Source organism: Piliocolobus tephrosceles, chromosome 5, assembly GCF_002776525.5.
Source record: "Piliocolobus tephrosceles isolate RC106 chromosome 5, ASM277652v3, whole genome shotgun sequence".
Lineage (NCBI taxonomy): Eukaryota > Metazoa > Chordata > Mammalia > Primates > Cercopithecidae > Piliocolobus > Piliocolobus tephrosceles.
The window spans coordinates 102,096,797-102,113,396 of NC_045438.1; the positions used below are offsets into that span (position 1 = coordinate 102,096,797).

Consider the following 16,600-nt stretch of genomic DNA (forward strand, 5'->3'; position numbering starts at 1 on the left):
AAAGTTCTATAGATGATCTTTATGTTTTCTTTAAGTTATTCCCTAATAACAGTTCAATGTTAATACACTGTTTCCATGTAGATATCAAGAAACAGATCCTGCAAGATTAAGAGACTTCTTAGGTTTATATCAGAATTGGTAACTGAGCTTGACTTTCAGACTCCCGATATCTTCATCTCTCAGTTCACTTTGTCACATGGCATTCCGGTGCCAGAACCAGGGCTGCCAAATGCACAACTCTAGGGGGTACCATTTACACTGTAGTTAATGTGAATGTCTGTCCCCTGCACAATCCCAGAAGCCCTGGGGTGTCCTTTCATCTCCCTCTGTCTCTTCCTCCTATCTACTTAACATATACAATGAGGAAAATGCAAACTATACCTTTTCTCCTTTAATGCCTTGTTTTCCTGGGATACCATGTTCTCCTGGCAATCCCTAGAAAACTCAGAGTGAATAGGAAAGAGCAATGAGAACATCTCTTACAATAACATTTCCCTATATCTGAATCTTTGTCAAGAGAACAGAATTTTAACATACAGCCTATTAATACAAGGAGTTGGATTGATTTTGGCCTTTAAGACCTGGAAAAATATTAGTGATTCTACGTGGTCTGTTGGTTCAAGTGAAGCCACCTGGATGCCATAGGAAAGAAACTAAAGTCGAATTGAACCGAATGTCTCACCCATATTATTGCCATGGAATAGAGATGGTGGTTGGTAGCATCACATAATGATTCTGAAGGACTCTAGGGCAACTAGAAAAATGTGTTTTTACTATGTTTTAGAAACAGTGGCTCTTTCTCTTTTGATTTTGTTCTCTTTATAGCTCTGGCCACTATCACTTAATCTCAGTTTTTGAGCATTGTGGCTCCACTTGTGCCACCAGGATTATCTCTCTTTTCATAAGATCTGTTCACTAGATTTATCTACAGTGGCCCATTAGTTGGCATAGGGAAGTTATCAAAAGCTTTGCTGTATAAACTGGGTGTTCAAAGTACCAAGCAGAACATGTGCACCGATCAATAGACAGGAGAGGCTCAAGCGGTGAGCATGGAGAATAGAACATGAGGTTAAGGGTCTGTTCTCAGGGCATGAAAAAAGGAGAGATCCTAAGAGTTGCCTGGAGGGAACTGTAATCGTGGTCAGATAGTGATCAGTCTCCAAGGAGTTATGGCCAAGGATTTTTCTTATTTTGCTCAAGTGTGAACTGACGGAGAGCTCGCAGCTCCCAAGTTGTCAGAAAGCTAGGAAGATTGTCCAAGGAATAGAAAGTTGATCCAGATAATGAATAGAAAGGTGCACTGAGTATTTTAAGTCCACTAAAGCTAGGTTATAATGCAATCTGTTGATCTTCCTTCAGACATACTTTTAGCTAAAAGACTTGCTTTTTTTTGGAAGGCTTTTGCTAGAAAACAATGGAAGTTTTGGGAATGTCTTCCTTAGATGGAGACTTGAACTAAAAACTGTGAATATTGAAAAATGTTTTCTTTATCTTTTGGTGTTCTTTATTTCTATTGACATTTCCAATCTCTCTACTGCTGGTACAGCACTGACAAGTATGTCCAAAATGACAATTTAATTAACTTGAGCTCCAAAAACCAATTTATTAGGCTAATGATACTCAAAAGGACCTCACGTGAATATATGAAGGGCCTAGTCTTCTCAATAGCCCCTGACATTTGGTATAATCAGTTTTAGTGGCATAGATGACCCATGTCTTTGGGAAATGAGGGATAACTCAGTTACTTGAACAGATGTTGATGTTTTCAAAAAACATGTCCTAGTCTCAATTTCATTTCAAAAATATCAAAGACATTATACATACAACATCTCCTGGCGGTCCTCTGGGTCCCATGGAGCCTGCAGATCCCTGCTGACCCTAAAATAAATGGTGGTATATGCTTTAGCTTTGCTAGGAAAAAAAAAAAAGATAGATTGTACCTGAGTATTTGTAAAGCATAGTGTGATCTTCATGTATAGGAAGACCAACTTTCCGCCATCCCACTTTCCCACTTTATCTGTATAGTACTGAAATGTGCTTTGGGTTTACCAGGATAGTTTCCAGATGCTTTTATTTAATTTATGTGTTCTCTCCAGCAGGTGATAACTGAAGTTAGGTAACTTGCCCTACCCATTGTCTGGGAGTACACCACATTAATTTCTCCTGCACTTTCCAAAAGCTGCTCTCTTGGGACACTGGTGTGGAATCCCACTTGGGATACTCAAGCAACTCAAGGTTGCAAATTTTGGTTTAGAAACTGAATCTTGAATTCTGTTACTTTTAAGAATATAGCTCAAGGTCATAGATTTAGCTCACATTGTTTACTCTTAAAGCCTTTAGGGATGCTATTGTGAATATGCTCTGAAAAAGAGTTTAGAAATCCTATTGTGAACCAGAAGATAGTTACTATGTGTGTAATAAATGCAGCCAATGGGGAAAATCGCCATGGAAACAGGATAAAGTCTCGAAGAGCATTTGTGAAGAAAATGAGTGGCACACCAAAGCACCCTGTTTTACAGAGAATGGCTATAATTCCCAAATTATTTCCCAATAAATCTTAGTTATTTCTTATATACCTTTAGTCCTGGGCTTCCTATTAAACCAGGGGGACCAGGATCTCCAGGTTCACCCTAAACACGTAGGGGGAAGGAAAGATCAATGTTGCTTTAATTTTCATAATCTAATTAAGGTTGGAGATGAAATTGAAGAATGCCAGGAAATTACCTTTACTCCCTGTGATCCTATTATCCCAGGTTCTCCCTGTAAATAAAATAATTACTATAGGGGTAATGCTTAAATTCAGATGGAAATGGACATCTCTGATACTTTAATTGAATTTCTAGTAATTAACATACAATAAAAAGGGAAATTATGGAAGACATAATGAAATCAAGGAAAGTTCATTCTAAAACATGATTGAAAATACTTACTACTAATGAACAATACTTTCTTGATTTTTTCATTATAATAGTTTTTCCCCCAATGCCACTTTTGACACTGTAATTATCATGTCCCATTAGCAATCACTGCATTCTCTACTTAGCTGACATAGTTATAATTTGCCACCAACTAATCTCATGTCCCAGAGAATTAAAACTTCAGAGAAGGAATTAGGGAGAGTAGAATTTAAAGTAATATGTGTTGGTGATTCTACTTTTAGTTATATGTGCTTAATGATTAGTTATATGTGCTTAATGAAAAAAAATCACAACAAAATTAAGGTTATACAAAAGAGGACAACATTGGCTATAACAAGTTTGCTTTTTACATTTTCTGTGACTTATTAATATATTTGATAAATCCACTTTGTGCCATTAACAGAATTTTTGGAAAAAAATGTATCTTTTATTTTAATTTGATATTTGTGATATCCTACATGGATGTCTTATATAACATTCATGGCCAATCACTATTAGTAATTGGTTAAACAATGTATTAGAAAACTCATACCAATGTTGAAGTCTCCTTGCATGACAACATTTAACAAGGCTTAAAATTTCTTATTTATCAAAATAAAAGAGTTAAAAATCACAGAGGAAAAAGTAAAATGCTCACGGACCTTATTTAATTAAATCTATTAGACTCCAAAGTAAACATACCAGAAAATCAGAGAGAAAAAAATCAATGAAGTAGAAAACCCAAGGTAGTGATAAAATATCTACTTACTCTATCTCCTTTTTCTCCTTTTGTAAAAGGCTCTCCCTAAGGAGAAGGGGTAGACGATAGAATTAAACACTCTTAGAAATAAACTCTCCAAACCGGGGTGTGGATAAACTCTACAGGCCAAACTCAGATCCCCATTGCAAACAGACCTCTAAAAATACCCAGAGTGCCACACAGTCTGCTTTTGCAGCTTAAAGGAAATATATGATAATCAATTTAAAAACTCCTTTATATTCCCAAATGAACAATGAGTTAATCATTCTAATATCATTTATAAAATCCCAAGTGGTTGGCAAATCGGAATGCTGCCCAAGGCCAAAGCTTCCTACTGCCTAGTTCACATAGAAAACAATCACACGCACACATCCAATTGGATGTGAAATGGGAGTGACAGCAAGAAATTGATAAAAATGTTGTATGGAAAGACATTCATTTGAATTCTTCCATTTGGTTAATTGTGTGCTTAAATACATAAAATCATTATTTAAAAAATAGTTTTCTAGTTTTCATTTTTACTTTAATGAAAATGACTTGAAGAGGTTAACCATATCTGTAAGTTCTGTGTCCATGGATTCAAGCAATTGTGGATAAAAAATATTTGAAAAAGAAAAACAATAAAAAATAAAACAGCAATAAAAATTATACAAATTTTAAAAATAATATAGTATAACAACTATTTACATAGCACTTACATTGTATTATGTATTACAAGTAATCTGGACATGATTTGAAGTATACAGGAGAATACATAGGTGATATGCAAATAATAGGCCATTTTATATTAGGGACTTGAGCATCCTCAGATGTTGGTATCCTCAGAGCCCTGGAACCAATCTCCCACAGATACCAAGGAACAACTATATATCCATATCTACCCAACGTGATGAAATATCTTAATAGTGGTTAATTTCTACGTATTAGATCAAGGCCTTATTTATATTCTTTTTTTTTTTTTTTTTTTTTTTTTTTTTTTTTTTTTTTTTTTTGAGACGGAGTCTCGCTCTGTGGCCCAGGCTGGAGTGCAGTGGCCGGATCTCAGCTCACTGCAAGCTCCGCCTCCCGGGTTCACGCCATTCTCCTGCCTCAGCCTCCGGAGTAGCTGGGACTACAGGCGCCCGCCACCTCGCCCGGCTAGTTTTTTTGTATTTTTAGTAGAGACGGGGTTTCACCGTGTTAGCCAGGATGGTCTCGATCTCCTGACCTCGTGATCCGCCCGTCTCGGCCTCCCAAAGTGCTGGGATTACAGGCTTGAGCCACCGCGCCCGGCCGCCTTATTTATATTCTTATTTCCCTGCTTGTTTTTGCTTACATGACACTGCTCATGTCATTGCTTATTTACAGCCACTGTCAAGTTTAGTGGCCACATTGACTAAAGTAACTGGTTATAAAATAAAAAGAAAAAAAGAAAAACCAGGGAGCCTCGTTGTCTAGATACTTGATATTTAGTCCTAGATCCAATGGCTACTATTTGAGGCAAGTAACTTACTCTTTTAGAGGCCCCCTTTCCTTATCTATAAAATCATGGGGTTCAACTAGGTGATCTCAACTATATTTTAGCTCTGATGTGTTACACATCAAACCATATTCTGAATGTCCTATGGTGGGGGAAAATTTGCCATTTTAGTTACCATTTGGGATCAGTGGTTCAGAATTTACCTTTGAATGAATACTACTCTTCTGTTTGGGCCTTCTGATTACTATGCAAAGTAAAGTCTATATCCTGTTCTGGAATAGAAAGGTTGAGACCATAAAGAGCTAAACTGCTCTCCATAATAATGTAAAATTTGTGTTGTTTTAATGTAGGGGTAGGGGAAGGCGGCAAAGATGTATGGGGTGGTGGGATAATTAGGGGATGAATAGGGACCTGGTATGGAGAAGAGTTAGGAGGAAAAGAAGCTCTAGTTAAGGAAAACAGGGCTAAAGGCAGTCCCCATGAGGTACATGGACTGCCCTTGAACATTAGTGGTAGGAGAGAAATCCAGAGGAAATCTCTGCAGGAGGAAAAGGCCTATCACTCCTAGGAACTATGAACTCCTCCAACTCTTGCTGCTTAAAGTGTGGTCCATGGAACAATAGCACCAGCATTACTGAGAGCTTATGAGAAACACAAACTCTCTGATCCTGCTCCAAACCTACTGACCTAGAATCAGTGGGATTCAAGTGCACGTTCACGTTTGAGAAGCAGTGTTCTAACTCACTGAAAGTTTCTCCTTTCTGCTCTAAAAATCCTTAATTTTCCAGTAAAATTTTTGTAAATCTTACAGCAAGGTCCTCCATGTGTCATGTGGAAATTAAGAGAAGGTGGGTGTCAATGTTCAGTTTTGGAGGGAAGATAGTGGAGACCTAGAGAAGCAGTTAAGAGATGGTAAGAGGAACTTCCAAGTGTGGGGCACCTAGAGAGTTGGCAGGTACCAGGGGCATGCACCAGCCTGGATTTCTGAGACATGAGATTTTCCAGACATTATTGGAAATACTCAGTTGGAGAAACCCATTAAAGACTGCCAAATCCTGTAGTTGTGTAAGAAAGCTTGAACTGAATACTAAGGGCAAGTACGACTCCCGAAAGTAGAAGAACTGGGGTACATAGGCTAAGGGAGGAGACCACCCCTCATATTGTCTTATGCCCAATTTCTGCCTCCAAAGAAAGAAGAAGTAAAAACTAAAAGGCAGAAATGAAATCCAGTCAGACAGCCCGGCGCCACACCCTGGGCCTGGTAGTTAAAGACTGACCCCTGACCTAATCGGTTATGTTATCTATAGATTACAGACATTGTATAGGAATGCACTGTGAAAATCCCTATCCTGTTTTGTTCCAATCTAATTACTGGTGCATGCAGCCCCCAGTCACGTACCCCCTGCTTGCTCAATCAATCATGACCCTCTCACATGCACCCCCTTAGAGTTGTAAGCCCTTAAAAGGGACACGAATTACTTACTCGGGGAGCTCGGCTGTTGAGACAGAAGTCTTGCCGATGCCCCTGGCCGAATAAACCCCTTCCTTCTTTAACTAAGTGTCTGAGGAGTTTTGTCTGCTGCTTGTCCTGCTACAAGGCCACAGACTGATTCTAAAGCTGCAAAAATTACTGTCATTGTTAATTTTTTAAAGTTGAAGCACAGGGAAAATTTGACTTTGTAACACTGAATGCTTTAAATAATGTTCCTGTTTGTCATGCAGGCAATTTAGTGACCTCTTCATGTTTTATCCCCTGATAAACCAATATCCTTTATTCACTCTCATAAAGAAAGGGATAGAGTGGTTTAATAAGATGTATTACTTTTTTTTAAACAAAGATGAAACATTTGATAAGCCTGATTCTCACTGATTCTTGAAAACTGCTTTTTTAAAAGGAGCATTAAAACAAGTCATTTTTTGTACCTAAGATTTCTCTTATCACTTTAGGTGGTCCTATTTGAATATAAATGATACTGTAGGGTTTTTCTCTTTTTCCCCACAAAAAGAACTGCATTTTGAAAGAAATTGGCCACAATAATACTGAAAAGTGATTGGGAAGCCACTTTGATCTTACAAAAGTCAAGAAAGAAAAATAACTTCAGAAGGTACACTGAGAACAGTTGTTTGAGCAGAAAGATGTGTTTCCAATTTCTTTCGGATCAACTTGTACTAGTCTTTTGATACATTGATTTTATTATTTTAGCTGCAGTGTTTAGTTATACCAGATGAGCATTGTGATTTTAAACTTTAGGTTCTAGAATCAGCTCACCTAGGTGTGATTCACAGCTCCAATGCTTAGTACTGTGTGACTTTGGGCAAAGTTACTTAACCTCTTTATGCCTTACTTTTATCATTTGAAGTATGCAGGTGCTAATAGACGACCTTATGGAATCTTTTTGTGGATTAAGTGAGTAAATACACATGAAAAACTTAGTGCATAGCATAGCTAATACTCACTTGAAAATCTGATCGGTTGTTTCCCATGACAGGATCAACCAAGGTACGTGGAATTGGGGCTGATTTGGAAAAATATTTTTAATCCAATTTTTTAGATATTCTTCCTCTGTTCTCAAAGCTAAAATACTTACAGGTTCTCCTTTTTGTCCTTTAGGCCCAGCAGACCCTGGAAATCCTGGTAGTCCAGTTTCACCCTTTCAAGACAAAGCAGAAGAGAGATTTTGCAGATGGTTAGAGAAGCACTATTGTGACTCAGAACAGAATGATTGCTTGCTCTCCTAACTATATAGCATCCAACAGACAATGCAAAGTTCTGAATCTACTTAGACTATTTTTATGATAATGTGTTTGTCAGTACTTCACAATAGCGTTATGTCTTTTAGAAATCCATACATTTCATTATGATACTTAAATGTAATTTGAAACAAAGTTAATTATTTTTCCAGGAAAGAATATCTAGAGGAGAATAATTATAATTTTGTTCTGGTGTGCCAAAACCAATTTTTTTGTGTGTGATCTCAAAGACATCAGACTGTTTAACTGGCACAATAATCTAGACTCATTTTATTTCAGGCACTTTTTTGTTTAGGTGAGCAGAGTCAGTAGTCATATGAAACAAAATGAGTCTCTCAGCTGTTTCCAGGGTTTATAATGCTGCTTAGATGATTGGCTGTGGGCAAATAAGGCATTCTTGTAGATGTGGTGATGGCAGTAGCTTAGAAATGTCTGGGAGGTTCTGGTCAAAAAACCTTGAAGAGAGATTTGTATGTGACATATACAGAGTGTTTTTGGAAAATGTAATTTGAGAAGTAATATTTAAAGAAAGGAGTTATATCACTGATGAGACTTCAGAGGAGTCTCAGCATTGTGCATCCTTTTAGTGTTTACCAAGATCTCTGAATACCTACACAGTTTTTAAATTAAACATAGTCCCTAGAAGATATGTAAGGCTACTTTTTTTTCCCCCAACCTCAAGAGCATTTTTGCAAAATAATGTTCACCATTACATTTCTGAGCATATACCATTTTTGCCTACCTGGCCTATTTTTTTACTTCAAAAGAATAAAGGCCGGGTGCGGTGGCTCAAGCCTGTAATCCCAGCACTTTGGGAAGCCAAGATGGGTGGATCACGAGGTCAGCAGACCGAGACCATCCTGGCTAACCCAGTGAAACCCCGTTTCTACTAAAAAAAAATACAAAAAAACTAGCCGGGCAAGGTGGTGGGCGCCTGTAGTCCCAGCTACTCGGGAGGCTGAGGCAGGAGAATGGCGTAAACCCGGGAGGCGGAGCTTGCAGTGAGCTGAGATCCGGCCACTGCACTCCAGCCTGGGCCACAGAGTGAGACTCCGTCTCAAAAAAAAAAAAAAAAGAATAAATACAGAAAGCATAAAGTAGAATACACTAAGCCTTCATGTACCAGGTACCCAAAATGAAAGAAATTAAAAAATTTACAAAGAAGAAATCCCCTGTATTTCCTATTTCCACCCAGAGGGAACCACTCTCAAGAATTTAGTATTTATATTTTCAGTTTATATTATTGTACTTTTACTGCATATGTGGAATCATAAACATTATTTTGGATATTTGAAACAAATTCCATAAATAGCTTTATCTCATATAGAACATACTACGACTTGTTTTTTCCACTCAACATTGTTTTTAATATCCATCTCTATTGATACATATGATCTCATTCATTCACTGTAACAGCTGAGTAGCATTCTAACATGTTAATAAACCAGGGTTTATCTCAGCCCTACTGATGGGTGCTTGAGTTGTAATCAGCTTGTCTCTATTATAAATAAGGCTGCAGTGAACATCTCTAATCCTGACCCCTGTGTGGATGTGCCTAACTGTTCATTTTGAAGCCTCAGTCTACCCAAAAGTGCTTCAAGTACAAATTTACTACAGCCCTAAAATCTTTGGCTTATTTTTATTTGTGTATCCTAATCCATATCTTGTGATTTTCTGCAACAGATAGACAAGATCATGTTTGTATTAATTAGTCTTCTAGATTTATGGGATATGTTTTGTTAAATTTAATCTTAATTTTATTAAAATTTTAAAACCTCATGCGATACTGTAACTGTGGAACCAGCCAAACAGGGCCTACTCTGCTGATAATAAAATGTCAAGGTACCTTTAAGGTATAACAGAGCCCAAAGCTCCAAGTCATGCAGCCTAGGCACGCGTAACAGAAAAAGCTTTGACTTGTAACAACAGCTGGGACCAACAATTCCTCCCCTTGGGTGGAATCAAGAAGACCGGGACATGACCAGAACCTGAACTCTTTCAGAAGCAAGGGGGTCCACTGGCCTGGAATATCCAGGGCAAAAATCTGCCTCAACATACCTTACCATAAATGGTCAAATTTGAAGCTGTCCAATCAGACCCTGCCAAACTAACATTCCTAGATCCTGTCTCTTGCCCTCTGATCCCTTAAAATTTGCCCCAATCCCCAAATCCAGGAGGCAACTTTGAGCCTGACTCCTGTCTCTTTGCTGGCTGGTTTTGCAATAAAATCTTTGTTTTCTGAAAAGCTGGTGCCATAGTTATTGGCTTCGGTGCACACTGGGCAGTGAGCCCATCTGCTTGATAACAATATTGTAAAATACATATTTGGTCTTCGTCCCAGTTTCCTGGCATACAACTCATAAAATCCTTGGAATCCCCAAAGCAATAAGTGTCTTTTCGTATGTTAATGAGTTGACTGGTAGCTGGCAGCCCCTAGGTAGCTTTGGGATTGGGCTGGTCACCAGAAGGACCAAGGCTTGATTAGAGTCTTTTCAGCCTCACCTCCAACCTCTGAGGAGGGGCAAGAGACTGAAGGTTAACTTGGTCACCAATGACAAATGATTTAATCAATCACACCTACATAATGAAGCTTCCATAAAAACCACAAGGACTGGGTTCAGAGAGCTTCTGTAGAGCTGAAGTCGTAGAGGTTCCCAGAGGGTGGCATGACTAGGGAGGGCATGGAAGTTTGGCACCCCTTCCCACATACCTTGCCTTATGCAGTCCTTTATCTGTAACCTTCGTAACATCCTTTATAATAAACTGGTAAGCATAAGTAAATATCTCCCTGAGTTCTGTGAGCCATTCCAGCAGATCAGTCAAAGCCAAGGATGGGGTCATGAGGACCCTGATTTATAGCCATTTGGTCAAAAGCACAGAAAAAACAACATGGGACTTTCGGTTGGCATATGAAGTAGAAGGCAGTCTTGTGGGATTGAGCCCTCAATCTGTGGGATCTGTTGCTACCACCAGGTAAATCGCATTAGAATTGAATGGAATTAGAAGACAACCAGCTGGTGTCTGTTGCAGAACTGATTGCTTGCTTGCTGTGTGTGAAACATTCACATATTTGGTCATAGAGGTATTTGGTGCTGTGAGAGTTGATACTAGGAAAGAAGTGTTTGTTTTTATGACTCACCTCAGTACTAATTTTTTATACCATTAAGCTTTCAGTTAGTAATAGTAAGGCCCTGTTGGAGAGCCAAGGAACCAAATGGATAAGAAGCCAATTTGCAGACCTGTCAGTACAAATATTCTAGAGCAGTGTTTCCCAAAGTTCAGTCATCCACATCCCAACTGCATAATATTCGCTATGTCCACATACCACCTATATATACATAACTTATTTTTTTCTCTAAATTCACTCACATTCTTAATTTAAATATTCAATAAGCCTTTTGAAGCAGTATCCATAAAATTTAAAGTTTAGTGTGCTGGATACAGGCTTTTTCCTAATTCAGAGGAAGCTACATAAGTATTGTTTTTTTCTATGATAGTATCTAAACATCCTGTGTATCATCAGTCTTATTCTTACCACATTATAAGATAAGCCATTTTTTTTTCTTAGACATAGTAAATCATATTCAAGATAAGGAGAGGGAGAAGTTGGTGGATACATTTAGGGACCAATTGTTGTTGGTTTTATAGAGAAAATAAACAATTAGCCTTGTATAGGCATTAGGGTGTACAGAGTGAAGCTCATTTTAGCCATCTGGTAAGTGCTACAATCTCCATTGCATAGGTGTGAAGGAAAAATATGCCTACTAGTTACACTTGCCTAATAAAATAAAAGTGGAAAGCTGAGAAGGGGTCTAGAAATTGCTTGTAAAAATCAAATCCGCCAATATCAAAAGGGAAGGGGAGGAGAATGTACATGGTGAAATAAGAGTAATTATACTCATAGCTGCTATACAGGTGAACCAATGTACATAGGTCTCCTGGGAAATACAGAGGAAGGACAAAAAAGGGGTTGTGGCTCATCTTTTCACATAGTCATTGGATGACATTGGGCTGGAAGGAAATCTTAGAGACCTCTTTCCTCATAAAATTCTGCAAAAAAAGCATTTTCCACCTGAACCTTAGACACATATGGGTTTGTATTTTTTATTTAAATTGAACGTTCAATGATTTATCACTGTAGAGATGAGTTGAAACATAAGTGATGAATTTACTTTGCATCAGGAAAGACTCTCATTCAGTTTGACACTTTTGATGCTATTTGAAAAGCTTGGTGCTGTAGCGACTCCACCTTTTCCCTGACAGTCTTCTCCGACAAGACACCTGCTATTTTCTCAGGAATGCTTAGATATCCTGATATTTTGTTCTACTGTCTCTATAAAGCAGTAGTTCTCCTCAAGTAACTTGCAAATACATTATCTCTTCTCCATATCCTGTCAGTCCCAGTCAAGCCACAGAGCAGGGATCATCCATCATTTCCACACTGGTAGACTGGTCATATGGACAGTCTCCATGGCCATTTACTGCAAGTCGTGGTTCTCCCTGTATCGTAGTGTTCTTGATACAGGTTGTGGCTGCTAAACCAGGGGTGATTGGTGTGTATATTCCAGTGCTGTTTGTGCTTGTTCTGGTGCTCATTGTAGCGTCGGGTTCCAAAGGGTTGACTCTTTTAGTAATTCTATTTTGCTGGTCAGTGCATTGAGAAGTAGCATATTATAAAGGAATGATGAATCACTTCTGTGTTTAATTATTCTACTGGTTAAATATTTTATTCTACAGCACAAATTGAGTCCCTTCTTTGTCAAAATTATGGTGGAGATACAAAGATGAGCAAGACCAGGTGCTAAGAATAAGAATAACAATTAATCCTCAAAAGTGCTAAATGAGACCTCATGAGAGGAAGGAAAGATTGAGCTGGTGAATAGAAAAGAACAAATCTTTAATGAGGGCTTTATATATGTTTTAGTTATTGTGCTTTTGAGTAACTTCCTAATATTTAATTTTAATCCTTCTATCAAATCTTTGTGTAGATACAGTTACGCCCATGGTGTGAATGAGGAAATGGATACTTAGAGAAATGAAGTGACCTTCCCAAGGTGACCAGCTGTTAATGCCACAATCAACTTTTTGTCTCAAAGCTCATGCTCTTCCTATTACTCAGTGGTTCTTAGCCCTGGTTGTATATTAGAGTCATCTGAAACACTTTTAAATAGCGCTACAACCCCTACTCCAAATCGGAGTCTCTGTGGATGAGCCCGAGTGTGGGTATTTTGTCAAAGCTTTCCATGTGATTCCAATGTGCAGCCAGGATTCAGAAGCACTGGGGTTCACCACAGGTGCAAGCAGAGATCTGTGAGAACAGCTTGATGGAGCTCTAAATTATCACCGTGGTGACTTACATCACATTAAATTACATTATAATTTTTTAAAACTAATGTATTGATTCAGAAGAGATGGTAAGTAGACTTGCATAGGTAGAGTTGATTTCACCCTTCCAGCAACTGCTATGCTTATGTTTGTGTTTGGTTGGTTGTTTTGAGACAAGGTCTTGCTCTGTTGCTCAGGCTGGAGTGCAGTGGTGTGATATCACTCACTGCAGCCTCTATCTCCTGGCTCCAAGTGATCCTCTTGCCTCAGCCTCCCTGGGAAGCTGGGACCACAGGTATTTACCAGCATGCCCAGCTAATATTTTTAATTTTTGTAGGGATGGGGTATCACTATATTGCCCAGGCTGTCTAAATTCTGGGCTCAAACGTTCTTCCCGCCTTGGCCGCCCAAAGTGCTGGGATTACAGGTGCGAGCTACCGCCTGTAATTTTTGTTTATTTTATGCATTATTTATTGGCAATTTCCTGTTAATCACGCTTTTTAGAAGTTTTTTTTATGTGTCTCTTTATATCACGTATGGCATCAAGTTCCCTGTAGATTCTTCTATGTTATTTATTTGAGTGAGAGGAGGGAACAGTTATGCCACTGGCTTTTCCTAATTCTACTTAGGATTCTGAAGCAATTAGAAAAGATTTTGAGCAACAGAAAAGGTCCTTAGAGTTTGAAATACACCTGTTTTACAGAATCAAATTTCTCATCAGTGAGGTCTTAAGAATGTCTAAGTAACATGTGTTTCCTAATGAACACAGCAAAACAGAAGCCAGCTGTTTTGTTTCAAGAAATGAATCATCATTTAAATACTTTAAAAGTCACAACTCTCTTCTTTGCTCAGCTGTCCTATGTGACAAGCTTTGTGGCTTTCTTTTCCTTTTTTTTTTTCCCCTTAGCCTGCATATGTCCAGAAGTCATTGCCTAAAATGTAATGCGTTTGTTATGGTGGCGTATGGTTTCTGTTAGCTATAAGGTTACAGGAAATAATGCTAATGTACTAGCAATAAAATCTAACTCACACAAATGACTTATCATTGCTGTGTAATCAATTTTTGGATGTCTTTTTTCAGAATGTCAAGGTTTTATTTATTATTTATTTATTTAGCAGAAAATTTCATTTTCAATCATCAATCTGCAAGAAGCTCCTAGTTTCTGGCAAGACTGTCTTTTAGTAGTAACTTCTGATGATGAGTGTACGACTTTTTGAATGGATTGGTTGCACTGATTTATAAGACACAGAAGTCATATTTTCTCGGATTCATGTCAAAATCCCCTGCCCTCAATCTAGAGAATTTTTACAGGAGAATGAATGAAGATAGCTAGCACTCACAGGTCACATTCCCTCAGAGTATTTTCAAACCTACTCATCTCTGCCTGTAGATTTAATGTGCATTTTTTTTTCTGACAATGGCACATTTGCATGGAATCCAAGGTCATTACAATTTCAGAATCAAACAGGAGTGAAACATCTTATTGAATGGGGAAGTGAATCTGTCATTTTTACAGTTAAGATAATGAAACCTGCGAAGGACAAGGAGAATGCAATGGAAATTTATCAGTGTCTTAATTTTAAAACTATTTTGAAATAATTACTTGGCTAAACCACTACTGGACAGTATAAAACCCCACCAAAAATGGCTGCCAGGGCAGCTTACGTTTTGGTACTTAGGAAGACACAAAATAGTGAGCCTGGGCATGAGGCATTTTGCCAAAGGGGTCTTCAGATTGTTTTTGCCACCTACACGGGTTCACATTTAATTACAAAACAAGTCTTGTGTCCTGATTTCATTTATCTTATTACAGTAATTTCCCCTTGATATGTTCTCTTTCTTGCAGCCAACTGCTACTCAGCAGTCCTTGCTGGACCCTGAAGCAGATTCCAATCCTACTGCCTGGTCAGGAGGCAGGCAGAGGCCCCTGCCCACTGCAGGCTGGACACCCTCCCAGAGATGCAACCCAACTGCTGCCGGGGGGCTGCCCCTACACGGGAATGTGTAAATCCGTAGAAAATACTGGACCCTTCTATTCACTTTGAAAATCTGATTACCGCCAGGTGCAGTGGCTCAAGCCTGTAATCCCATAACTTTGGGAGGCTGAGGCGGGTGGATTACCTGAGGTCAGGAGTTCAAGACCAGCCTGGCCAACATGGTGAAACTCTGTCTCTACTAAAAATACAAAAATTAGCCGGGAGTGGTGGCACATGCCTGTAATGCCAGCTACTTGGGAGGCTGAGGCAGGAGAATCACTTGAACCTGGGAGGTGGAGGTTATAGTGAGCCGAGATTGCGCCACTGCACTCCAGCCTTGGCAACAGAGCAAGACTCCATCTAAAAAAAAAAAAAAAAAAAAAAAAAAAAAAAAATCTGATTACCTTGTCTCCTTTCAGGCCTCCAGCTTCATGTTCATCATTTCCCTAGGGGGGTAAAAACAATTTAAAATTCAAAGAAAAATCCACTAATTTTTAACACATTCAATGGGTAACAGTGTAAGTAGTCAGATAACAGTACTGTAACAGCTTTTTATGGATACTAGGTCATTTGTGCAAACAGCTTTGTCTCTCTCACCTGTTGTTAAATATTCCTGTTAAATATTCTTCTAAATAATTCCAGCTTTGGAAGCCCCATGCATCTTCTTTGTGACTTCTTAAGGAGATTGCTTCCGGAGAAACATCACACCTCTGGAGATAAATACTCACTACTCCAAAACCACATCTGGCCACTTCAACTGGCCTCTCCATGTATCTGAGCATCTCTGATCTGCTCCCCTACTCTCAAGTAAGCTTTATTGTTCTCAGACCACTACATTAGACTCTACAGTCCCGGGCAGGTGACTTGCCTGTGACTACACTGAAAAAAATACAAGTTCTCAGACATCATTTTTTTTTTTTTCCTTTTTGTGGAGAATGGTGTCTCGCTATATTGCCCAGGTAGGTCTTGAACTCCTGGGCTCAAGCTATCCTCCTGCCTCTGCCTCCCTAAGAGTTGAGATTGCAGGCATGAGCCACTGTGCCAGGCCTCAGATACCACTTCTAATTCCTGTCAATGAATGTACCAACCCATGTGCATGCACACCCGGGTGTAGTTAATGAGCTGTCTCATCTCTTATCAGTGGCTGTTTCCTCTATAAATTCTCTGATTCCCATGCCCTCTGCCTTCTTAGGAGATTTTCCTTATTGATGTTACCTATTGCTATCAGGTGAAATTGGCCAATTTGGTAATAAAGTTAAATAAAGTGTAGCTAAAATTGGCCAATTTCTTTAACACTTCTCTTTCTCTCTCTGACTACCTACCTATTCTACCTTCTTTAAACTTAACACACAAAAAGCATACAGTTCCCCAGCACACATTTCCCTTAAGTTACTCTCTTTCCTCCGATTTCTGGATAATTTTCTCAAAAGG

General features: G+C 38.7%; 1 protein-coding gene across 2 annotated transcripts in view; it reads right to left on the bottom strand.

Moving 5' to 3' along the window:
- Positions 1–16,600, bottom strand: part of COL19A1 (collagen type XIX alpha 1 chain) — a 341,119-nt gene that overhangs the window by 75,059 nt on the left and 249,460 nt on the right. For both annotated transcript variants that reach the window (XM_023230284.2, XM_023230285.1), the window contains exons 18-24: positions 15,574–15,615; positions 7,705–7,767; positions 3,667–3,702; positions 2,725–2,760; positions 2,577–2,630; positions 1,825–1,878; positions 382–435 (exon numbers count right to left, since the gene is read on the bottom strand). In XM_023230284.2, coding sequence (XP_023086052.1) covers positions 382–435; positions 1,825–1,878; positions 2,577–2,630; positions 2,725–2,760; positions 3,667–3,702; positions 7,705–7,767; positions 15,574–15,615 — 339 coding nt within the window. The remainder of the gene's footprint in view (positions 1–381; positions 436–1,824; positions 1,879–2,576; positions 2,631–2,724; positions 2,761–3,666; positions 3,703–7,704; positions 7,768–15,573; positions 15,616–16,600) is intronic.